Below are 25,968 nucleotides of genomic sequence, written 5' to 3'. Positions count from 1 at the left end.
TGTTTCAAAGGGGTTATCTGGTTTTGTTAGAGTATGGCAAAGAAGTAGTTGATAGACTCGAGACATCTGTCATCATTTACAGGTCAGGCTGAGAAGGGCAGCCCTACAAGGGGCTGTATATTTCTTACTGGAGGAATTACATCCTGCCATTAAGGAAAGTGTCAGTGAGGGTACATAATTTGCAAAATGCCAAGCAGAAAGTAATGGCCTCTGCTTCTGGTCTCCAGACCCTGCTTCTGGTCCTTCTTTTCTGACGCATGAATGGTGCGTCTCGTTTCTACAATAATGATACACGTGCGCTCCCTTTATCTGCCTGGAGTATTCTAAAAATACTTCCCCCAGGGGGCCAGGAGTTTGCTCTCACTTCTGCTCTGTATCCAAGCCTTTGGAAGTTGGTTCTTCACGTTCAGTCTTTGTTGTAGCAATTCTTTCCACCTCTTAACACTTGTCTGTCACAGCTAAGGGCCATGGACTACAGGGTGGTCCTCCAGTAGTCTATGTGAGAAATTACCTGTTACTTTGTAGCAACTCTTTTCACCTCTCAAATCTTGGCTGTCACAACTAAGGACAGTGGAATACAGAGTGGTCCTATGTGAGAGGTACTTGTTACTTTGTAGCAACTCTTTTCACCTCTCAACTCCTGGGTGTCACAGGTAAGGGCTGTGGACAAGGTGGTCCTTCAGTAGCCTATGTGGGAGGTACTCATTCCTTTTGCTCTGTTGTGATCAGCCACCAATTCTATTACACGTAGGAATAGGTAGTCCTGACTCACACTCAGTCAGTTTCCTGTCTCTGGGCCAGGGCAGAATCTATTACTAAACACACGGAACCCAGGTCATCATAGGCTCTGCTTGATGAAAGAGTCCATTCTTAGCAGGCATCCCTCAGCTACTCAGCCCAAAACCTGTATTAACATCTACCTCCATTTCTCTGGCTGTTTTCACACACACACACACACACACACACACACACACACACACACACACAAGCATCTTAACAAAAGCATCCCTGTTCATATTGCTGGTCCCAGACAAATGTTCCTTTGGCTTATACACCGTCTTTGTGCACACAAAGAATAGCACAGGTTCGTGCACAGCATTTGTTGTAAGCTCTGATATCCAGGATGAGGGTCGAAACTAAAGGGAAAGCCCTTTTCTTGTATCAAGCAGGCTTGCACTATTCAATGCAGTGCAACGGGAGCTGGGGGAGGGGAGGGGACAGTGAATTAGGAATCGTGAAGCTTGATATAGTCCCTGTCTTTTCTGTGGTTCATGAGCAGTCTTGGGGAGTTGATCTCTCTAGACAAGAGAAGTGGCATGATCTTGACATTCTCATCCAGTTCTGAGTTTATGATGCTGAAGTCGATATAAACCTTGGCCAAGGGAAGGGCTGTGGTACCAGTTCTGCTCTGTGAGGAAAGAGAAGCATCTCTGACAGGAGTGCTGGAGAATGAATGTGCACTGTGGATAGATAGACCTTGCTTCGTCAATTCTGATCTCATACTGTGTGTCTTCAGAGATGTTCCAGAGCAAGCTAACATACCAGGAATCTCTGTGGGGCAGAACAGTGGGCACTTCTCAACCTTAGGAGTTAGGGACCAAGGCTAAGCCATGGACACAGCACCAGCTCACTGGCTGCTCTTCTGTCTGAGCTAGTGGGAGCCATCATCGCATTTCCCTTCTGATGTGAGGGCACAGACAAGACATTCTTCCTTGCTCACACATGCCCCACAACTCCTGTTCCAGTCTGGGCTTTACTAACATTGTCTCTGCATGAGCAGCAGTGTAATCTAAATCTGAATTTCCAAAGTTTTATGTTCATGGGAATTAAAGAGAAATTTGTTAAAATGCAGATTTTTTTAAGTTATTCGTTTTGAGATGACAGCTGAAATTCTGGGTTCCTGGCAAGCTCTCTGGCGGAATCCGTGAAGCTGGTCCACCCACCACATAGTAGGTAGAAGAGACACAGAGTAAAGGATTGGAAGCCAATAGCCCGTAGTTGGTTCTGTAAGACACTACAGAATTCCCTGTGAGCCTTGATGTCCAGCTTTATGCAGTAACAACGCTCACCCTTTCCATTTTGAGATGATTCTAAGCAGGACAAAGTATACAGATGTTACGGTGTAACACAAGGAACCCAGATCATCATAGGCTCCACCTCTCCAGCCAGTGCACCAACCCTGCTCTGGTCAAACAGAGCACGCCTAACCTGCGTACCCTGAGACTACCAAAGCCTCCCACGAACAGACCTTGGTGGACTTAGGAGCCTGCGCTTTCATAAGCAGCCCAGGTGATCCCTTCTGCTCTAAAGCTACACCATGAGAAGTCCTGTTCCTAACACAAGAATACTCTCCCCACAGTTGGCAACTGCAGAAAGACAGCGTGATACAGTAAAGGCTCTCTCGTAGCCAGCAATGTGTTCCAGACATTTGGCCCCTCCTATAATGGGACCTGCAAATCTTTAATATGCAGATAACTCAACTAGGAGGCCCTACTGAAATTCAGACTCTGGTTCTACCAGAAGTTATGAATCTATATATCATGATTCATAAAAGAATCTATATCATGCATGAGTCTCAGGCCAAGCTTGGCTTTTTAACTGGTCTGGGGTGCGGAGGGCTCAGACACTTGGTTAAGCTGCCAGATAGTCTAACATCCAGCCAGCTTTGGAACTCTGCCAAGAGAGGTCCAAGTCACTGGCTGAACCATCATGATTGGCCAATCAGCCTAGAGTCTGCCTTATCCCCTTGACTTGGAGAAGTGGGTCTAAGCCTGGTTCACCCATCTCTTGAATCAGACATAACTTGGGTTTCTGTGTGGAAGGGAGAGGATTGCAAAGAGAAGAAAGGGACACTGGGCATTTTGTACAAAGACTAATGCAGTTACCCCTCCAGCATTGAGCTGCCTCACTCCCTCCTCTCTAGCTTCTGGGTGTTGTTCTTCTTGGCGCCAAAGCTTGACTCTTACAGATGGGAACCGGGTAGCATCCTGACCTGACTTGTCTCTTCTTGCCCCTGGCTAGGTGGCGGTGGAGAACAGTCACACGGAGGAGGCCAGCGGAAGGCAGAGGAGGGCTCCGAGACCGTGTTCCCCAGGCGTAAGAGCGTGTTCCATATCGAGTGGTCATCCATCCGGAGGAGGAGCAAAGGTAAGCACATCCTCTCCCTCACACTTGGGCCCCAGCTTCCTATCTCAAGGCAGACAACAGAGGTACCGACTACGTAATGGCAGTACCCACTGTACGGTGGTCCTTTAATCACAGGACCACTGGCCAAAGCCGTGGGTCTCCTGTATCAGGACACACCCAGCTAATGAGGAAATTATTCAGAACAAGTGACAGGCTTCTGCGGAGTCAGTGAGAGGTCTCAGTTTGGCTCTGGGCTTACCTGCAACCCATTCACAAAGATCCAAATTTAACCTAGCCTGGGCCAGCAGCCAGATCTTTTAGAGCTCTTCACGAGATTCGAATTTTGCCACCAGTTTATGAAACACTGGTCATGCCACTCTTGGTGCACCTGCCTCTAATCTCAGCATTCAGGAGACTGAGGCAGGAGGACAGCCAGAAGGAATCCTCCCAAAACAAACTATCAAAATCCCACCTGTTCAGAAGGCAGATGAAATGTTCTCACTGTGACAGTGACAGTGACCAGAGGGCCAAAGCAGAAGGGGGTGGTGGAGAGAGAAGGGAACCAGAGAAGTCAGCCAGGGCCGAGCAGAAGAGGATACCAGATACTTGAACCTAGAAACTAAGGTCAGATTCTAGCCAATATTAAGGATCCTAGAGAGATAGTCCCAGCGAACGGAAGGATGGAGAAGCCTCTAATGAAATAGGACAGAGCACAATTCCACCACAGCCCCCGTCTGTGGGGGCTAAAGCCTGGCAGGCTGTTCCAGACAGAAGCAGAGGGTCAGAGGGTGGCTCAGAAGGGAGGTGCAAGCATCCTGTTTCCTCTTTCCAAAGCCTCCATGTTTGACTCATTTCCTTTAAGTCAGTGGTTCTCAGCCTTCCTAGTGCTGCGACCCTTTAATACAGCTCTTTATGTTCTGGTGACCCCCCCGCAACCATAAAATTATTTCCGTTGCTACTTCATAGCTGTAATTTTGCTACCGTTATGCAATTTGGTTTTGCGATGGTCTTAGGCAAACCCTGTGAAAGGGCTTTTTCGGCTCCCAAATGGTTCGCGACCCACAGATTGAGAACCGCTGAAGGGCTCCCCAACCACACCAGTGTTTGTAGTCCCTATTGCTTCACAAGTGGGAGCAGGGTGCCTTTGGTACGTCCCTTCCAGTGCTTAAACATCCTAAATACGCATAAATGCCCAGGGGGAAGAGCAGCAAAGAGGAAGGCGAGCCCAGCCTGCCGTTCTCACACTTGACCACAGGAGGGCACCAGAGTACCAAGTCCAAAGCTTCTAAGGTCTGCTGTTTTCCAAGAGGACTGAACCTGAAAGCCTAGTAATGGAGGATGTTTAGAGTCACGTTGCAAGAGTTCTACAGAATTGCAAGGGCAGAAGGGCATCTCAAGACAGTGCAAGTGACTACATGGTCATAATCTATCCTGACCCAACTATTAAAATACTAAAATTCAAAGACAAAAAATTGTTAAAGACGTTTTCATATTCTCTGAGTTCAATCAGCGTTTCTTGCCCAAGCATGGTGGGAGGTTATTTACTAGAGGAACGGGAGCTTGGTGGTTAGGTCACAAAGTATGTGTGGCCACAATTAGGTTAAAAATAAATATCGTCATAGCTGGGCATGGTGGCACCTGCCTTTAATCCCAGCACTGGAGAGGTGGAGTGAATGGATCTCGGAGTTCAAGGCCAGTTTGGGCTTCATAGCAAGTTCCAAGCCAGTCAAAGCTACATAGTGAGACTGCGTCTCAAAAATAATAACAACCAGGAAAAATAAGAAAACAAATACCATAATCAAAACAGGGAAGAGGAGAGTAAGAGGTAGAAGAGAATAATTTTAAAACCGTTTGTCTGAGGAGAATCATTGCCAAGTTCAAACCCAGACCCTGCATGGTCAGGCTGCCCGTGACTTTAGACAAATGGGCATAGGGTAACGACATTCTGGTTCCTTTCTTTTTTAAAGTATTCCTGTTGGGACCGGAGAGGCAGCTTGGTAATTAAGGTCCTCTTGCAGACGTTTGATGCCCAACACACACAGTGGCTCACAACCTCCTCTAACTACGGCTCCACGGGATCCAGTGCCCTCTTCTAACCTCTGTGGGCACCAGGCATGGCTGTGGTGCGCACCCACATTTGCAGGCAAAACCCTCACACTTAAAATAAATAAGTATTTAGAATGTGTTTTAATTTATTTGATTAATATATTAATTAATTAAGAATTTCATAATCATTTCTATTATATATACCCTTACCTCCCCCCTCTAACCCCTCATAGATCTACTTTCCACCCCATATCCTGACTTCATGTCCTCTTTTTTCTTTCCTTCCCTCCCTCCCTCCCTCCTTCCTTCCTTCCTTCCTTCCTTCCTTCCTTTTTTCTTTCTATAACCCATCAGGTTCAGGTTGCACTGCCCACACAGTCCCGGGTCTGGGACCATCCTGTAGAGTGCAGTTAGCTTACCAGGGGCTATACTCTCAGGGAAAACTGACTCTTTTGCTCGCAGAAGCCCACAACTAACACTCCTCTGTTAGGGGTGGGGTCCCTACCAGTCTATGCTAGAATGTTACATGCTTGGTTCTGGGCAGGCAACTGCAGTTTCTGCCGGCTCGTGAGTGTAACGGCCCTGCCACATGCAGAAGGCCCCATGAGCTCCCACCCTCGCCAGCCTCAGGCTTTTGCACTCTTCCGCCCTTCCTCCACAGTTGCCAAGCCTTGGGTGGGGGGGATACAGATGCCCCACTTATGGGGGACCACTCCTCTGACACTTGCTCTCTGCACTGGCCACTCCACACCCTGTCCATCCTACATGTTGTCATGTGACATTGAGATCACAGAGAAGCCACCGGTCAAGCTAAAGTGGAGGGTCGTGACTAAGAACCACTGGGGTCTCTGAACTTTCTATATTCCTTCATGCCCTGTTTACATGGAGATGGACATTTTCCATGAATAGAGACCTCCAATAAAGTAAAGAAGGGCTCTTAGCCATCAGAGCCCATGGCTTTATGCTTCCTGTAGAAAATACCAAGTGGTCTAACCCAAGTCTTTTGAGAAATTACTGTCGCGGTGCCAAAATACAGGTGTCTGAAGTGACAGTTCTCTCCTTCCTTCCAACTCCAGTGTTTGGAAAAAGTGAACACCAAGAGAGACAAACCAAAGAGCCACTCCCCTACCTGTATCGGAAGCCCACAGTGGAACTCTTGGTGAGTATGGAAATTCCAGACCAGAGACAGCACGCTGCAGCCCAGAGCCCGCACGTAGCAGGTCAGGGGTTGCAGTCCATCAAGGAGGCTGTGATTTAGGGAGACATCTCTGGAGTTCCTGCTTTCAGAACTGTAGTTACGTGTAGTAAAATGTCTATTTCCCTCAGTCTGCTTGGTTAAAAGTCATTCCTTCCCATCCAGGCTATCTACCATCAGTTCACATTTAGGAAGTAAGATTGAGCCTTTTCTTTTTCTTTTAAAGAAAACCTTTGTGATTTGATCTCATACTTCTGTATCTAGAATTCAAAACCTTAGCGTGCTAGGGGAAAATAATTTCCTTCGGAAAGAATGTAAGACAGTTTTTTAAAGAAAGTCTAGACATCGGTAGTTAAATCTTCATTCCACCATTTGACTTTGACCCTTGCAAACAAGGACCTCCACCAACCTGAGTCCTCGTCCACAGAACGAGGGTGAAGACACCATCTATCCTCCTTCAGTGGGGTCAGCTATAGCGAATAAGATAACACGTAGAGACAGGAGATGGTTAAATAGAGGTTTAACAGGATCTCGGGTGGAAATCTCAGCTCTGCCCCCTCCCCCAAGAGACTTCAAATGTCACCCGGGGTGACAACCATAAAATGTGGAAGATTCTTACCCTATTTCCGGCCCCTGGCAGGACCTGAACACCATGGAGGAGAGCTCTGAGATAAAGGTAGAAACCAACACAACCAGGACTACCTGGATCCAGAGCTCCATGATCGCTGGGGGGAAGAGAGTCAGCAAAGCCCTCAGCTACATCACAGGAGAGATGAAGGAGTGCGGCGAGGGACTTAAAGGTACATTCTGTGACTTCAACCCCACCTCCCCCGTCACCCTCTGGAAACACGCTGCAGGGCTTCTCTGCAGACCAGCCTGAGATCTCTTTCTGGGACACCTCAGAGAAGTTGCTTGTGCTATTAAAGCAGAGCATCATGGGATAGAAGGATGGATAGGTGGGATAGGTCTCATTTTGTGACAGAAAAGTTTCACCGACCCAAATGTAGCATGCGAGTGCTGCAGACCAGTGCTGGGATTTGTGAATCCAGCATTCTAACCAAGTATGTGCTGGGTGGCTTAGAGGACCTGCGTCCACCAAGCCAGAGGGTTCTCTCTATGAATCTCCACATTGCACGACTCATGGGTTTCATACCCTCTGGGCAGCAAGAGAATTTTCTGGAAATCGTATGCCATTCTCATAGGAAGCAGAATTAAACTCTTGGTGGGTATCTAATCCCCACCATGGGAAAAATAGCCTTAGAGACTAGTAGAGGCTGCATCTAGATAGCTAGCGATGGCTGTCAAATGCTCTGGACACTCAAATGCACCCTGGGCTCTTTGTTTAACCTCTTCTCTGACAGATGAAAATTCATGCCAATCCCCTGAAGACTTTCACTCCAACTGCCACCAGAGACCTGGCTCAGGCCTGACCCACTCCGGGCATTTGCTGAGTTTCCAACTCTCATTTCAGACAAATCTCCAGTGTTCCAGTTTCTTGACTGGGTGCTCCGAGGCACGTCTCAGGTGATGTTTGTGAACAACCCTCTCAGTGGCATCCTCATCGTTCTTGGCCTCTTCGTGCAGAATCCCTGGTGGGCCATCTCCGGTTGCTTGGGCACCATCATGTCCACCTTGACTGCCCTCATCCTGAGCCAGGACAAGTAAGTCCCCAAGACCCAGCATTACAGTATGAGGCCAGGAGGCCCCTCCCTAGGAGGACCATTGCCTCCTTCCTAAACACCACTTCTCTTTGAATAGTGAAGGGTAGACAGGTTACCTCCCCAAAAGGATATCCCGCTTGAAGGTGGCCTGTCAGGTTCCAAGTTAGGAAACTGTGACTCTGAAAAACAGTTAAAATCACAGGGAGGCCCCCACTCCACCAGCACTTCCTTGTGCCCTCAGGTCGGCCATTGCAGCAGGACTCCATGGCTACAATGGGGTGCTTGTGGGGCTCCTGATGGCCGTGTTCTCAGACAAGGGCAATTACTACTGGTGGCTGCTGCTCCCGGTCATCGTCATGTCCATGACTTGGTGAGTTTACGTACGTGTGTGTGTGTGTGTGTGTGTGTGTGTGTGTACACACTCTGAGAATCCAAACTCAGGCCCTAATGTTTGCAGAACAAGCACTTTACCCACTGAGCCAGCCTCCCACCCCAGTTAACATCCTTCTTAACCTGACCTTTCCATGATTTATTTTTTTACTTTCATGTTAAAGTGTTGGTTTAGCTTGAATGTCAGCAATGCCGACTAGAGGCAGTTACTAAAACTGCAAGCGTCCTGCCAGGTCATCTCTGTGCAGCATCTCATCAGCTACTGTCCAGATCTCAAAGGGTCTCTAGTCTTGCCCCACCAGAGGACAAAGCAAGAAACTGCAGGCCTCATAAGCTAAGAGCTGTGCAGAGTCCTGCCAGTGTCTGGAAATCTCATCCTTCCTGCTCCACCAAGTTTTTCCCCATCCCTTTGTCTGACGCTCAGACGGAGACAACCACTCAGGGAAGACCGAAGACCAGCCTTGAGGCAGAAACCTCAACGTACCAGACTTATCCCTCATTTCCAGAAAATGAAGTGTAATCTGTCCATGAAGTCAGAATACTTAAACACTCTAAATATATTAATGACTTTAACTCCCTCCCGTTCTTCTCCCAAACCTTTCCTCACCCCTCCTGCCTAGAGGGTGGGGTTCTGTGACTCTTTGAAGAAGTCCAAGGCTCTCCTAAAACCATCCTTCTGAGGTTGAGTGTAAGCCTTCCCCAGTGTCTGTGCCCTGCTCAAGAAAGAGAGCCAAGGAGAGGCAGCCAGCAAGCTGCTTTTTCTGGGGTTGTCTGCTGCCCTGTGGTCCAGGCAAGCAGCTCCTGACCGGTGCTTCTCATGTTCCTTTATCAGCCCCATCCTCTCCAGTGCTCTGAGCACCGTCTTCAGCAAATGGGACCTCCCAGTCTTCACACTGCCCTTCAACATCGCCGTGACCCTGTACCTGGCAGCCACGGGCCACTACAATCTCTTCTTCCCCACGAAGCTGCTGCAGCCTGCAGTTACCACACCCAACATCACCTGGTCAGATGTCCAAGTGCCTTTGGTAGGTGTCACGAAAGAAGGAAGGACAGTGTTTGTACGAATCCGCTGACAAACTGAATGTACTCATTTTACACATCAGAAACATCAGCGAGTGGTGATCACTCACAATTACACAGGCACTGACGTATCCTGAGAGCTACCATCCTTGTCTCCTCTGAGCTAAAATTTCTGTTTCCGGTCCTACCCTGTGATCGCTCAGAGGAAGTAACCAAAGCCTAGTTAAAGGACCCATCCAAGTTCCACGGTCAATTGGTGGATGGTGAAGTCCGACCTAGAACTCTGACCCCTGGATATGTGGCCTGGGTTCTTAGCCACTTTCCTTTGTTCGAAAGCCTGTTTGACGCTTAAGCCCCCATTTTAGGATAATTGCCCTGTGGGGTTGGGGATTTAGCTCAGTGGTAGAGCGCTTGTCTAGCAAGCGCAAGGCCCTGGGTTCGATCCCCAGCTCCGAAAAAAAAGAAGAGAAAAAAAAAGATAATTGCCCTGTGTATTTTCTTTTATTCATCACACATTAAAGAGCGCACACCATGCCTCTCCCCACCAATTTAAGAAGTCGCCCGTAGCTTATTCCGTCTCTCCGAGAGCCTTTAAGAAACACAGGTAGCAGAGATTGTTATCTTTTTTTCTTTTAAGCATTTTATGTATAATGCCATAAACTCTGGAAGCTTGCCATGACAGTGAGTAAGAAGCAATATCAAAAGTATTAAACTGGATGGGGGAATGTAGCCATGAGGCTGCCATCAAACCAGGAACGCTTTTCCCCTAAGAGTTCCCACTTCCGGTTACGTTAAAGGATTTCCTGTTCCCGTCTGTAGCTCCTCCTCGTTGGTGATCAGTCACCATCGAAGCCATTTTGGGCTCCTTAAAGGAATTTGCAGAGATAATGAAGCCCGATGCCTCTCAGCATCCCAAGGTGTTGTTGATGGACTCTGCAAGCATCATTCCTCAGAAAAGCAGACTTTTCTGTCAGACTTATCCTTGGCCATTGTATGAGGGCTTTCGTGAGCCAGAGGCAAGAAAAGGATCCATCTTGGTGATTCACTTTTCTCACCGGTAGTGCTTATCCAGTCCCAATCTTTTGGAGACAGAGTTGCTCTGCTCCGTTTGCTATGAAGAGATAACGTTATAACACAAAAGCCATGTCGCATTCTACTCCCTGATTAAAAATATTTCAACCTTTTTATAGAAATTAAATATTTTTAATAATCCCATATAGATAAGCTTAGACCACCCGCATTCCCCACGCAAAGATTCAGAAAATTAATCCATTTTTTGGTGGTTGCTCTTGAAGGAATAACTTCCTGGGCTGTGACAAGGACTTGTGTGTTGAGTCTTCCAACTAAAGGCAACTTGTACTTTGCCTTTCAAGAAAGCAAGTGATGTCAGGGTCTAGAGATCCAGACAATAGTGAGTGACGACTGACGAGACTCCCCAGAGGCTACAACTAGGTGTGGTGAAACAGCCAAGCGTCCTTGCCTGGGTATATAAGAGTTAGGGCGGGGCTTCGGTGCAGAGGTGAGCGCTAGCTACTTCCGTAACAAGCACGTGACTCGTCCTACAGCTTCTGAGAGCCATCCCCGTTGGAATCGGCCAAGTGTATGGCTGTGACAATCCCTGGACTGGAGGCATCTTCCTCGTTGCTCTGTTCGTCTCTTCACCTCTCATCTGCTTGCACGCTGCCATCGGATCCACGATAGGGATGTTAGCAGGTCTGTGTCGTCTCTTTTCATGACACCCACGTTAAGGAGCTGTAGGGGTGTTGGCGCCTGGGCCGGCTTCAGAGGAAAGTAGAGAAGGTCTTAACACCACACCTGCTCCCTGGAAGCCCACTCTTCCCCTCACGCCTGCTTTCCGCATTTTTGGAACTAGGGTCCTCCTGTTTCTCTAAGCAAAAGCCATCCTCAAGAAAGACTGCGGTGGGAGACATTTAGCCCGAAGTTTAAATGTGAAGTCTGGGAGAGGTTTGTTCAAGAATGATTAAGGGTGCTCTTCAATGATGTAAGAGGAGGCTCTATTTACAGACAAGGTTTTGTGGGGGGGCGAGGGGGCGGGGTTTAGGTATACAGCAAAGAAAGGACAGTCTCTGTGCTGTTTCAATTGGACCCTCGCCCCAAGGGTTTCTTTAACTCTTAACAATCATCAGCCACTCTCATTCCTATGGTCCCGTGCATTTATTTCCTTTAAATGAATTGTCATTGAATAGCATTGAAATTCTTTTTTTATGCCTCCCTGCCTATGAGGGTATCTGATTCCGGCTCGAGGATGGGTGTGTTTCTGGAAGGCTGATGAGCCCTGTACGACCGTGTTTTTCTTCCCTCAGCACTCAGCATTGCCACACCATTTGACTCCATCTACTTTGGCCTGTGTGGCTTCAATAGCACTCTGGCCTGTATCGCTATTGGTGGCATGTTCTACGTCATCACCTGGCAGACGCACCTGCTCGCCATTGCCTGTGGTAGGTACCATTCGTAGAATCCCCTCCCAACCACAGAGAAGACAGTCCTGCTTCCCTGGTGACAGTCCTGCTACTTGCTATTCCCCCAAAGATAACAAGTAATTGTCTCCTTGTAAACGCTTTGACACTGTCCTTTAAGTCTCCACCTATGTTAGTTGGCCACTTGGAGACAGGTATTTTAGATGACATTGTTTCGTTGTTGTTCAGAGGCTGTGTCCTGGGATTGCTGCTCTCCTGGCTGGTAATGGGGCGGTGAAAGCAGCTCTCCAGGGTTAACCGTTCCATGTAGACCTGGGCAGCACATAGCATGCACAGTGGCCAGAGCTAAATATCAGGCATGGGGCATCCACCCAGCAGATTAGGCCTCCTGCATGTTTGTTCAACATCACAGGAAGTTAGGATGGCTGTGGTAACTTGGCAGATTTATGTATTCTCAACCTTGAACATCTTCTGTTTCCCCTTTCTAGGAATGGAAACAAAATAAAACTCTTTCTGACCAAAATATTTGAAACAGAGTTTCTATTTCAGTACAGCCGTGGATGCTAAAATGTTACCAATTAAGGTTTAAAAAAAATAGTTTCCAATAAAAAAATTCCAGAAATTTTTTCTAATATAGAGAAGCTTTCTGAGCCATATATTCATATATTCATCTGTTTCTTTAAGATAGTTTGAAGAGATACTCTTCATCTAGTGGTGACTGCAAAGATGGGGAAAATGTATTCTAAACAGAATGTGACAGGGAAAGCTGAAATTTTTCTTTCTATCTTCTTAAGAGTCATTTTCTGCTCTACCAAAAATATCAATACAGGGTTGGCATAGTATAGTTACTTAGGAAACTGTAATTGTCATACCAACAAAATAAAGGTAGCCATTCACAAAGTACTTCCCTAAAGGACAAAGTCAACATTTTATCTCATTCGGTCCCCCAAAGTCTGTTATTATTCTGCTTTGCAAGGGACATGCCAGTGAACAGGGCTAGTACAGGGTGATAGAGGTAAGGCGGTTTGAATGGTGCCCAAGGCCAGGGTCATACAGTGAGGACCGACAAGTCCTGCGTACCTCCTCTCCACGTCCAGTGCCAGTCTTGCCAAAGAGATTAAGTAGCTCTGTGTCATTTGTGACCCAGTGGCCCTCAACAAGGGACATTTAGCAGTATCTGATGACATTTTTTATTTGCCACACCTAGGGGAAGGAAGGAGTGCTCTTGACATCATATCTGTAATCGTGTTGAATATCCCATAATGCACAGTGCAGGCCAGACCCCAGCAGATTGTCATTGGTACCAGAGCAGCAAACATGGTACATGTTTCTCATTAACTCTCCGCTGTAACCCTCAGTGTGTGGATACTCTCCCTGCCTCCATTTCACAGATGGACAATTAAGGCTAACATAAACAGAGCAGAGGCCCAGCCAGACTTGTGAAAGAGTGCTAACTGCATGGCGCCCACTCTTTCCCACAGTCCCTTCTCCCTGTCTACGTGAAAGGCTCGGAGAAGAAAAGCCCTTTCCACAATTACACACCCAGTTTGGGGCTTAGATGGGCAAAGTGGAAGACTCCGTCTACCAAAGTCCATTCTACACGACCCCCAGGACACATGATCCCCCTCCCCACAATCCTGACAGCCTACACTCTCTGGTTCTTTCTTTCACATATTCAAGATCCTTCCTGTTCTGTCATCCTATGACCACACATGAGCATGCAGAAGGCCTTTCGGAGATCTCGATATGACAGATCAAGTTTGACTAAAAATAAAATAAGAGTAGAGCCCAGGAAACGTAAGAGTGAATCTATCCTGGGGATGATGTAGACCCTGGGGATGACAGAGCCGTCAGGTAGGGTGGGGCTCAGAAAGGCTCACTCTCTGAAACCTCTGCCTTCACAGGCCAAGCCTGGAACTGCCCTGTGGATCTCACATCTCCTCTATATTCTGTGGTGTCTGTGGTACTTGGGTTGTCCCCTCTGCTGACCCCATAGCATTCTGAGAAGCTGCAGTGTGCAGTGGTTAGAGCTCCCTGCAAGAACCAGATGGTCAAGACTCTGCCACTGTCGTACACACGGTCCTAGAAAGTCACCTCAAGTCTCAGTGTCTGATGCAAACAGTGCTCCCTCTGTGCGACCATGGTCACAATGATGTCAGATGAATGACTAATGCAAGAGCAGAGGTGATATCTAGGAATTGCCTGGAAGGTTTACTCCTAGTTCTCTGTTGTCAAGGAAAGGGTGTCCGGGACTCCAGGTCCTGTAGCAGAAACAAATGGCCAGGTGGGAGGGACACAAGAAGCCATTGTCTGCTTCAAAGTCTGCATCATACAATCTATTCCTGAACCTATTCTGCTCTGCCATCTCAACTCTCCAGCTCTGAAACAATGCACTTCAACTCTCAACCATGTGGCCCTCCATCATTATTTACTCTGTCTGGAGCTGGCGCGCGCGTGCGTGCGTGCGTGCGTGCGTGCGTGCGTGCGTGCGTGCGTGTGGTGTGGTGTGTAAAAACCACTGCTTACCTAGAGGGAAGGCTGAACAGCTTGGCTGGTATTGTCACTGGCTGGGCACACAGCAGCTCTAATAAAGGTTAGCTCTCCATAATATTTTAGGGGCAATTGGGACAGTCTCTTGTGAGAACGCAAAGCCCAATTACCTTGGCCCATTTTACTGCCCTCCATTTTCTCCTAGTGCTTGGTTCTTCCCAAAAGTCAACGTATCCATGGCCTTCTCTGCACAGCTTAAAACACAAAGCAATAGGCATGTTCCGTCTCCCTGAAGCATTCAGGATGCTGTTTCTCCCTGGAAACCCAACATTATGCTAATGGCTCCTGATGGAATAATACAAAAGGGAATTCCGAGCCTGACTTGCTTTTGCTTTATTGTAAAATTTTCATTTATGGTTTATGCTATTAAGTGTTCCTTTACTGGAAATCATGGTGGTGGGACCCAAGAGAACTGTCATAGTTAAATTCTGCCTCCCCCCCCCCCCACACACACACACACTTTTTAAACGAAGTTCATCTGCTATCTTAGCTGTGCTGGCATTTTCCTGGAATTTAACACGTTTAAAGGTGCAAGGCGGTGGGAATGAAACTCGGTTCGGGTGAGAGATACCATTTGGGACGTAACACCGATGCAGAGGGAATGAGGATAGTAATCTGGGCAGCTGCTGAACCTTCCTAAGCTGTTTGCCGTTGTCTCTTTTTCTAGCCCTGTTTGCAGCCTACCTGGGTGCTGCCCTGGCCAACATGCTGTCTGTGGTAAGTCCCATGGGCTACAAACCACAGGTCCCCCTCTACCTCCCAAATGCTGCATCAAACCCCTCTGCCCTTCGGCTTACGTCCTGCTAGCCACCTTAATACTGCCAGGAAGGAAGTGGGTCTCAACTTTGGGTGGATCAAATCCATCACCAGTGGCCAATCAGTCACTTTGAAGAATAGATCTTTCAAATATAACTCCATTATAATCTACCATCCTATAGGACTAATTTAAAATCTTTATTACTGAACTTGTGCACATACATAAATTATCTGCTCACCGGGCTTGGGGACAGTGTATGTCTTTACCCCATGGTTCATGGAGAGGGTCATTGGTGATAGTTTCCAGGAACAGAAAGCTGTGAGGTAGTCATCCGAAGAGGACCCTAAGCTTGGGATTATGGGTACACACAGTCCCAGAACCTTTTCTTTGCCTTGGGCCCAGTTTAGGGCGGTGTGTAAAGTAGGAACCCAGTACACAGTGGTCAGGGCTCACCTAACAAATCAATCTATTCTGCTCCACCTAAGATAAGAATACAAACAAAACTTCACATGAACAAGGATTATTCAGCTTGGGGTCATGATCCATATACCCCAAAAAGTCAAGTTCAGTCACCCATTCTTCAGAAGTGAATTTAACACAACCAAATTAATAGTGAAAATTTAGGAATAGAGATGTGTTCAATGTGGCCACAGTGGGAAGAAGGGGAAAGAGATCCAGTGACCCTCTGGGGGTCCTGGGGTAAGAAGGTCAGTAGTATACACTTCTAAGCAGTCCTGGGCAAGATGTGGTCCTCTCAAATATTGGCCCATTATTTTCCGGGCTTTAGCCTCATCCCATAAGGTGGTCTAACAAGTTGTAAATCTCTCTCCTGGAGACAAGGCACCATCCCCATGCCCAGCCTGGCATCTTTTCTATCCTGAGACAATTGGTGAATTTTCTATTTCTTGAGGTCCATTCTTTCACTATACCACTATATTAGGAGACACAAGTATCTCTTTAGAATATATTCAGTTCTACCAGGCTGGTTATGCAAGCAGAAATGTCACAGATCCAACATCCAGAGACAATATAGATACCCCATAAAACACCTGTGTAGATTCATCCCTCACTTCTAGCGAAAGAGAGGGTGGTGCTTAGCATAGGAAGCCGAATTAGCCTTTCCTGATACCATCCTATCTCTTCCAGTGGACTGAGTCCCTCTGAGGCCCCCTGTCATGCTGTGCGTGCCTTCACTACACCTTGACACACAGCATCACAACAACTTTGGCACTCATGGGTCCTCTTTCAGCTCAGCCCATGTGCTGCCCCAGAATGGGGACCCCCAAGATTTGTATCTTAGTCTTAGAGTTTTACAACAGGAGGAGAAAATAGAAGGAAGAGATAATGAGGGAATGAAGCCCTGAGGAAGTGAGCAGGCCCACCAGGGGATGCTAGAATTGGGGTGAGGGCCCCTCAGAAACACTGAATGGAGGCAAGAGGGTGGACTGGGACCTCTCAGCAGCCCATCCACCCTAGGCTTTCGCAATCAGTTTTGTCACTAACTGTCCTCCTGATCCATCATTTAATAAACATACTATGTGCTGCCTGCCTCAGATGAGGCCCTAGAAGAGTTGCAGGAAGCTTTGCTTCCCAGATCTTGGGGTGAACGGTGCTGAATGGCCTTCCTCTCAGCAGTGAGAGGCTAAGGACTGTGCCATTCCGTGTTGGCATTCTTCCAAACAAAAGAAAGTTGATTTGTTATTCTGGTGATTGTCAAGAACACTAAAAAAAAATTTTTTTTGTAAATGGCCATCAACTTACCCAGAAACTTCCAACTTCATTGAGGAACATGATATAAAAGCCTTGGATTACTTTTATAAAACCATTCAGTGCCTCCTCTGGAAAGCCCTATGAGCCATTACTCTTTGCCTTGCTAACCAACATATGAGCATGCAAGTCCTGGTCCCCAACAATGCTGTCTGCCTGACAATAATGACTGTGCCCTGAGGACCATTTATTGGGTACTTGGCATGAGCTAAGCAACAGCTCTCTGAGTGGGGTAGCAGTACACTGTTGAGGGAAAATGTCTCAGGAAGATTAAAAAACTATAATAAGGTAATCAGATCTGAGATTTGTCTACAGCGGGGCTTCAGTGGATGCTTCCCAAAACACTTCATTGCATCTTGTTAGAGCTTTGGGAAGACTTGTTGAGTGGAATCCATCACTCATAGGTATCCCCCACAGCCTCGATTCTGGTACTGTTCTTGTGGTTCCAAGTCTTGCTAAGTCTGTGCTCTTTGGGCTGTCACATGACAAGGACATGGCTCCAACTGAGGTTTCAGTTGATTGTAGTAAAATGGAGGGTAGAAGAACCGTGCAATCTGCCTCATAATTGAATTTGTAGGCTCTTGGTAAACCATTCACTCAGCTATCTCCGGGGAAGAATGGGAGAAGTATTAAATGTTGCAGAGTCCCTCGGGGAATGCAAGGCAGGTCAACATAGTGAGACATGAGTGTGCAGGTGGGAGAACCCTTAAGAAGATGGGTAGCCGTTCAGAGCCCGCCCCACATGCAGCCATACATATACAGCCACCAAACTAGACAAGATGGATGAAGCAAAGAAGTGCAGGCCGACAGGAACCGGATGTAGATCTCTCCTGAGAGACACAGCCAGAATACAGCAAACACAGAGGCGAATGCCAGCAACAAACCACTGAACTGAGAACAGGACCCCCGTTGAAGGAATCAGAGAAAGGACTGGAAGAGCTTGAAGGGGTTCGAGACCCCATATGAACAACAATGCCAAGCAACCAGAGCTTCCAGGGACTAGGCCACTACCTAAAGACTATACATGGACTGACCCTGGACTCTGACCTCATAGGTAGCAATGAATATCCTAGTAAGATCACCAGTGGAAGGGGAAGCCCTTGGTCCTGCCAAGACTGAACCCCCAGTGAACGTGATTGTTGGGGGGGGAGGGTGGTAATGGGGGGAGGATGGAGAGGGGAACACCAATATAGAAGGGGAGGAGGAGGGGTTAGGAGGATGTTGGCCCGGAAACCGGGAAAGGGAATAACAATCGAAATGTAAATAAGAAATACTCAAGTTAATAAAGAAAAAAAATTAAAAAAAAAAAAGAAGATGGGTAGCTAACCCTCCCCTCCGTCTGTGAGAACAAGCCTACCACTCAAAAGAGGCTTCTACTGCCTCGTGCGGGAGTCTGTTTGAATCAGGTGCCTACCTTTAGTCCAATCAACTACAGCCATGTCATCTCAGCTATCAAATGGTTGCCGAATGCATTTCTTCAAAGGAGGCTGATTGACAAGGCATGGAATGCCCACAGTTCCCGGAACTGAAAGTATAGACTGGCCAGGTTCCCCAAGACAAAACAAGTCTGGCACATAAAAATACATGAACCACTAGGAAGGGTCTAATAGCTGTATTTTGGAAGGTGTGTGTTTATCTGTTACAGGAAAACTGAAGACCTGATTTCATTTATGTTGGCTATCAAGTAACTATTCCCCTCACCAACCAGCCCTTCCTGTAACCCCAGGGCTACAGGTAACAACAGGGGCTAGTTAAAACAAACACTCACAGCCAATGTAACATAAATGTATCTGTCTCCTCTTCCTCCATGTAACCTCAGCTACAGGTAGCAAACAAGGACTAGTTAAACAAACACTCAATAGCTAATGTAACATAAATGTATCTGTCTCCTCTCCCTCCAGTTTGGATTACCACCCTGCACCTGGCCCTTCTGCCTCTCAGCGCTCACCTTCCTCCTCCTCACAACCAACAACCCTGGCATCTACAAGCTCCCGCTCAGCAAAGTCACCTACCCAGAGGCCAACCGCATCTACTTCCTGTCCCAGGAGAAAAACAGAAGGGCATCGATGATAACAAAGTACCAGGCCTACGACGTCTCCTAAGCTGCCCTTTCTAAGCTCGTCTGGTAAATGCAGCCTCCAGAACCCACCCTGCACCCCAGGCTAAATCTAAGTCACTCAACCACCCTTCTTCCTAATATGCGAGTGGCTGCTATTTGGAGCCCTCAATGAGATGTGCAGCGCTCATCAAAGCCACGCTAGTTTAAACTAAATACCCACCGATGGCTCTTTGGGAACTCTCTGTGGGGGGAACTTGCTAGTCACCTCTTTCAGTTATTTAGTGGCGCAAATCATGATTCCAGGAAATGTTCATTAGCCTGCCATGCAAGAGGGCTGGGTTCACTAATGAGTTCCAACTGTCTCAGGCCAGTCTTCTCCCTACCCCATCCCCACCCCTATCCACACCCACCCCACCCCTCATCTCAGCCTGGGTGTTTTGTTGCCAAGGATTTCTTTACCATGACAAGGAAGGACTCCAAAGTCCTTCCACCTCAGAAGCATTTATTCTTTTCCATATCCTGTAAACTAACCAACTCAGCATGGCCAGCAAGTAATTATTCTGACTTGAGTTACTTATGGAATGGCTCTCAGAGGAGAGAGGAAAATGTTAGTGCCCTGTGGAAGTTTATTCTTAGATATCTGGGAGATGCTCTAAGGCTTGGGACCGGACACCTGAATTCATTGAAAATGCCAATGTATCTTCTTTGCACCATAGAAATATTTCCAGAAACATCATCTGGTAAGGAGTGACCTTTTCCAACATCCAATCATAGTGTAAGCAAACGTCTTTGCTTGTGTAATATTCAAAATCAGTAGTCATTAAACTTGAAATTTGCACGTTGGTATCTGGGTTTTCTTGAAACGGTATTTTCCTACGCACTCACATAGAGCGCACTGGGGAGGTTTTCACACCCAAGCGTGTGTCTGGAAAGAGAAAACGGGCATAGGAGTAGTCAGAAAAGATGTCAATTTCTCGTGAAGTGTTATAGAGAATCTCATAGTCATGCAGGTGACTTCCTATGATGCTGACACAGATTAAACTCCCATTACCTTTCAACCTTCTTTCAGCCTTGGGCACTAAGATCACTAACCCAGCCCTTTGTGAATGGTCAGTCATTTGTTACCTAGTTACTCTGGGTGTGTTACAGTCATCCTTCCTAGAAAGTCACTTGGTCCAGCATTCCAGGCCTTCTCCAGAGGAGCAAGAACCTTTTCTTTTTATTTTTTATTGGATATTTTCTTTATTTACATTTCAAATGTTATCTCCTTTCCCTCCATATCCCAAGCCCCCTCCTGTTTCTATGAGGGTGCTCCCCTCCTCCCCTCCCATCCACCCACTCCCTTCTGCCTCCTTACCCTGGCATTCCCCTATACTTGAGCCTTCACAGGACCAAGGGCTTCTCCTCCCATTGATGCCCGACAATGCCCATCCTCTGCTACATAAGCAGCTAGAGCCATGGGTCATTCCATGTGTTCTCTTTGGTTGGTGGTTTAGTCGGTGGGAGCTCTGAGGGTTCTGGTTGGTTGATATTGTTGTTCTTCCTATGGGATTGCAAACCCTTTCAGCTCCTTCAGTCAGTTCTCTAACCTCTCCTTGAGCATCTGCCTCTGTATTTGTCAGGCTCTGGCAGAGTCTCTCAGGAGACAACTCTATCAGGCTCCTGTCAACACAACAGTGAGACCTCAACACACACTTCCAGCTCAGCATGATGAGGTGCTGAGGTAACCAAGGATTCAGGGCAGGGGAGATGGCTCAGTCGGTAAAGTGCTTGCTACACAAGCACAAAAACCCGAACTTAGATTCCCACACATATGTAAAAGGCATATCATGGCCCGCAGCTGCAATCCTAACTGTGAGATGGGGCAGGCAGATTCCTGAAGCTGGCAGTCCAGCTAGTCTTCCCGAATTGGTGAGCCCTGATTCCATGCAGAATAATAAAGACAGCAATCCAACTTCCATATCAGCCTCCACCTACACCACACACACACACACACACACACACACACACACACACGAAAACACACATGCACATATGGCTGAGGGGGTAGGTAGGTGAAAGCAAGAAAACAGACTAGAAATGCACGTTTAAGGAAGAAAGGTACAACTACATTTTACCAAAATCCATTTTTAAAAAAAATCTAGTTTCAACATTGATATTCTTATTTCTCTGTATGCCAGAGATCCCTGCCATTTTTTTTTATCACCAGCCAAGAGCACTGAGACATATATTTCCCCTCCAGATCCTGTCCAACCCCTTATGACTTTCCCAGGAAAACAGAGCACGTCTCCAAGCAGAAAAGTCCTCCACATAGGAAAAGGAAATGACTCACACCCCAGAGCTGCCTCTGAGTTTGTGATCACACCTCGAGGCCAAGAAGGTCCCAGGCTGCGTTTTAACGACCTCGGAATTATGGTTCTCCAAGGATCAAGCATTCGGGAATTTCACCCAAAGGCTGTTTATGCTCAAAAGCTTACTCAGCTGCCCCTCGACCACGACGTGATGACATCTAGCCGTTAAAGAATGGGTCCTTGTGCGTTTCCACCAAAGTTGTGTAATCTGATTTCATTAAGAGTAGGAACCCTTCCATGCCTGTGCCATTTTGATTCCTGACCACTAATAAAATCCTTCAGCTGTTCTGAGTACTTCATTAGCGTCACCTACAAAGCAAGCTACGTCGGCCCAGCATTCCAAGAAAGGAAGAAACAGATGGGGCGAAAATGCCAATGAAAATATACGACATCTATGAGATCCCAAAACAGACTGTCAAGGCCAGCAGTTCACTTAAACACCAGAGGTAGGGAGCTGTAACCTGCATCACCAAGCATTGACAGTAGCTTTGCAGGTGAACAGTCCTTCAACAAGCCACCCAGTGACATCATCCTGATCACTGGAATCAGCCCTAGTGAAACTCTACAAATTCACAATACATATATATAGATAGATAGATAGATAGATAGATAGATAGATAGATAGATAGATAGATAGATATAGATATAGATATAGATATAGATATAAATATATATAATTGTATACACACATGTACAAACAAAACATCATATTAGACCATGGGACATATATAAGTAAAAGAATAAGGTATAAAATAAAAAATATACACACTTTCATTCATTCACAAGAAAGTTCTTGTATGAACAATGAAGTTGATTTACCCAAGGCTGAGACATGTGATTAACTCAACTCTCTCATGAAAAAAAAAAAAAACTCACTCAGGACAGACCCACCTCCACCCCCTGCCTTTGACAGCATCTATTTACCTGTCCTGGATAGAATTTGAATTCTGTTTTATGAGTAACAAATAATACGTATACAAAAAGACAAGACTTTCCAACAGCCCAGCCCCATCGAATCTCACCTCTTACTCTGCCCATATCCTTCCAACACATATGTGTGGTGTTCAGGGAACAGCCTGCAGACCATTCCATACCAACCAGCCCCAAACACATCATCGGTTCAAAATAACTGAGCCCTATACAGCCTTCCGCAACCATCGTATCCTTTATGGATTCCTGCCGCACGATGTGGCCCAGTGGTAAGGCACCAGATTCCCTCACAGATCCCCCATGCCTTGGACCCGAGTCATATGATAGTCTTGGCCAGTTGAAGTCCAGTGTCTTGGGATTGGTTTGGAACGGCATATCTAACAGAGATGGCTAGGCTGCCTCCCAGGATTTGGTGTGGGTGTGGTGGCAGAGGTGAAAATGGGCTTCTCTTCTATGTTCTCAGTCATGGATGCTGTGTCTCCAGAGCTACATTTTGAGAAACCCGCAAGTGCTATTTATTACAAATGAGATTCCCGCCTCCGATGAACCCTTTCCCTTTCTGTCGAGCACCGTGACGCGTTAGCTGTATGTTACTGTGTACATAGGAATTCTCCGTGTAGCCGCCTAAAAGGACACACCCCTGAGCCTCAGCTCCAAAAGTGTGGGTTCGGCAGATCCAGATGGCGCCAACAATCGCAACTTTCCCATAAACTCTTGAATGGCACGGATCGAGGAGCTTCATCAAGGCGCAGCCCATGAGATCACCGCATGGGCTCGCTGTGTAGATGAGCATCACCAGTTCCAATGCTAAGCCTCGTCCTGGACCAAGCACGAACGCAGCACATTTCAAATTTCCCCAAGTTGTTTTCCAGTATGTACCCGGGCTTACAAACAACTGTGGGTTCTGTTTCCTGGTCCCCAGTCTGCTTCTAACGTAGTCATCCAGGGGAACAAGAATGTTAAGCTCTCAGTTCCCATCCTTGTGGGGCATAATGAGGGACACCGGGCACCAACAGGCAGGAGGAAGCGAAAAAATTCCAAAGTGAAGTCTGTTTCTCAGTAATAAATAGTTGGGGGCTAGCTCTACACTCTAACGGAAACAAAAAGAAAAAGAAAGAAACCACTAACCAGAAACATCCGGCTCAAAAAAAGAAACAAAGTTTAGCAGCATTGGCCCCACAAACTGGCTGAGTGTGCCCAGTGAACCTGAGGAAAAGTACGCCCGTGGGGTAGTCAGAGGTCCCTCCAGCCACACTGCTGGGGCACAGAGAGAGCCAAAGGAGGGCACAGCAGCCACTGAGACACAGCAGGAGCACCTGTGAGCAGGTAGGAGTGGAGGGCTGTCCCAAGGTTGGGGCTAGAAGACCGGAGGGCCCGCCATAGAGGTGTTGACAGCGGCTGCTCTAGGAAAAGGAGCCTGTGGCATGGAGACAAGGGTGGAGGAAGTCTCCAGTGGTACAGTTTGAGATGAGAAGGAAAAAAGATATAGAAACAGGCAGGACACAGGAGACGGGGAAGAGTGAAAGCCTCCGGGCTCGCAATACCAGAACAGAAAATAGTGGGAGAGGGAACTGACTGTTCTGATGTAAGAATGGAGGAGCACCCCCTACCCCCGGGGTTCCAGTCCTCCTGGGAGCTGCCTGGTTCACAGACTGCTGCAGAGAAGAGGGTGGCTCTCAACCCCTTCCCCTGCACTTGACTGGGTCTGTCCCAATCTCTAGTGCTACAGAGACAGTTTGTCATGCACAGACTGGCCCGAGCAGGTGCAGAGAGGAGGACTGTCAGGGAACACTTAGGATGCAGCCCTGCTTGTTGGGAGCATGTAAAAATCCTGGTGTTCAGGTCCCAGCCTGGCCCCCATCTGGGCTCTAGGGTATGCCCAGCTGTGAATGGTTTTCAAAGCCCCCAAAGTGTGTCTGTGTGCAATCGAGCTGCCAAATGCCTTTGGAAGGTGAGGAAGAAGCTCTCTCTTGTGTTATCAACATTAAGAGGGAGTTGTCAAGTGGGAGGAGCCCAGGTAGCTTGATTTTTTTTAATTGAAGAGATTTTTTTCATACGACATATTTTGATCATGGTTTCCCCTCCTTTGTTTCCACCCAGACAACCCCACCACCACCTTAATATAGAAGCAAAAGACCAGTGAGTTTTTTAAACGCCCAAAGCATTATTAGGGGGAAAAAAAGGATCCAAAATACCACTGAGTTGTTTTGTGTTGGCCATCTACAATGGGGCCTTTTAGTGTGGTTTGCATAGCCAGTGAGACTACCTTGAAGAATCTAACTTTACCTTTGCAAGTGGTTGTCAGCTGGAGACAGAGTCTTGATTAGGAATGGAAGTTCGTCTCCACTTCTGTCAGTGCTGGGACCAAGCCTGGTTTGGACTGGCGCAGGCTTTGTGTGGGCAGCAGGATTTTTGTCTGTGGAAAGTTGTTTCTGTCTCAGGGGTGGGAGATGAGAGATAGCCGGTGACTACTAAAGTCTTAAATTCTGGTTCTGGGCATTTAAGCCAGGCTCCTGACTCTCTGACAGACAAGAGGAAAGTCCAGTGTGGTGGTACCTGCCTTTCTTCTCAGCAACTGGGAAGCAGAGGCAGGGAGAGCTCTGTGAGATCAAGCCATCCTGGTCTACAGAGTGAACTCCATTACTACAGAGTAAGGCTTTGGGGAGAGAGAGGGGGGAGGGGGAGAGAGGGAAGGAGGGCTGGAGAAGGAGGGAGGAAGGGATAGAATGAAGGAGGGAGGGAGGGGAAGAGGGAGGAGAGATCCAAGGCTGGCCCAGCACACCCACCAGTCTCCCTCGCTTGCCTCTAGGGGCTGCTTGCTCCTCCTCAGGCCTCAACCTGGCTCCTGGCCCTCAGCTCCAAGCTCTGGACAGGAACAGAATCAGAGTTCTTTGTGGGCAGGAGTGGGTTCCACATGCTCTGAGTCTCCATGCTGCCCTCAAGTGCAGCACGAGAAAAGTGTTTCTACACACTCACACCTCCGAACAGCTCCGTGTTCCATGGTCCATGTTCCACGAGGATGCGCTTGCGGTTTGAACGCTGTTGGATGTTTAAGCATTAGGCCATAGATGGTTGGTTGGCTTGTAGGGGTGCGAGCTTTGTCTGTAAGCAGTAAGAACTGGTTTTAGGGGTTCCACTTTTTCATTAGGGGTCCTATTTTATGTAGGAATCCTGCTTTTTTTTTTAATTATCGTTTTCCAAGGCTAAATGTTAAGCAGGGTGTGGTGCTGTTTGCTGGCGTTTTCTGCTGTTAATTATTCAGTCAGCAGAGACATGGGTTTCACTGTGACAGCTCCACACTAAGGATGTATTTTTTTATATTATCATCACATTTTCTTCCTTTCTGACTTCTTACTGCCCTCCTTTATCCATCTCACGCTTCCCTTCCCCCAACCAATAGCCCTCTCTTCCTTTGTAAAAGCGTTTACGGATTTATTTTTTAACGTATGTGTGTGCACACATGGCTCTTCAAGGTATAAGCCCCTGACCACAGGTGGCCAGAATGGGACCCTTGGGTCCCTTGGAACAGGAGCTACAGTGCCTGTGAGTCACCTGACACAGGTGCTGGACCAAACAAGTCCTCAAGAAGAGCAGCAAGCGCTCTTAGCTACATAGCCCCCTCTCCAGTCTCAACAGTTCTCCCTTCAGCTTCTCATACAAACATTAGTGTTCCCTCTT

The 25,968-nt window shown here is 47.3% G+C and overlaps 2 protein-coding genes across 3 annotated transcripts in view; both read left to right on the top strand.

The window, feature by feature from the left end:
* Slc14a2 (solute carrier family 14 member 2) overlaps window positions 1-19,851 on the top strand; it is a 426,972-nt gene extending 407,121 nt beyond the window's left edge. For both annotated transcript variants that reach the window (NM_019347.3, NM_001110270.1), the window contains 10 exon segments: window positions 3,022-3,147; window positions 6,249-6,331; window positions 7,008-7,167; window positions 7,839-8,028; window positions 8,270-8,398; window positions 9,251-9,443; window positions 11,004-11,151; window positions 11,763-11,897; window positions 15,094-15,143; window positions 18,852-19,851. In NM_019347.3, the coding sequence (NP_062220.2) occupies window positions 3,022-3,147; window positions 6,249-6,331; window positions 7,008-7,167; window positions 7,839-8,028; window positions 8,270-8,398; window positions 9,251-9,443; window positions 11,004-11,151; window positions 11,763-11,897; window positions 15,094-15,143; window positions 18,852-19,052 (1,415 nt within the window). In that variant the 3' untranslated portion in view covers window positions 19,053-19,851.
* A 3,649-nt stretch (window positions 19,852-23,500) lies between these two features.
* Slc14a1 (solute carrier family 14 member 1 (Kidd blood group)) overlaps window positions 23,501-25,968 on the top strand; it is a 43,358-nt gene continuing 40,890 nt past the window's right edge. Inside the window, exon 1 of the mRNA XM_008772170.3 lies at window positions 23,501-23,616. The gene's annotated coding sequence lies outside the window, so the exon portion shown is untranslated. The remainder of the gene's footprint in view (window positions 23,617-25,968) is intronic.

This window comes from Rattus norvegicus, chromosome 18 (assembly GCF_036323735.1).
Source record: "Rattus norvegicus strain BN/NHsdMcwi chromosome 18, GRCr8, whole genome shotgun sequence".
NCBI lineage: Eukaryota > Metazoa > Chordata > Mammalia > Rodentia > Muridae > Rattus > Rattus norvegicus.
The sequence above is the reverse complement of the archived record's forward strand: the minus strand, read 5'-3'. Positions and strand labels throughout refer to the sequence as shown.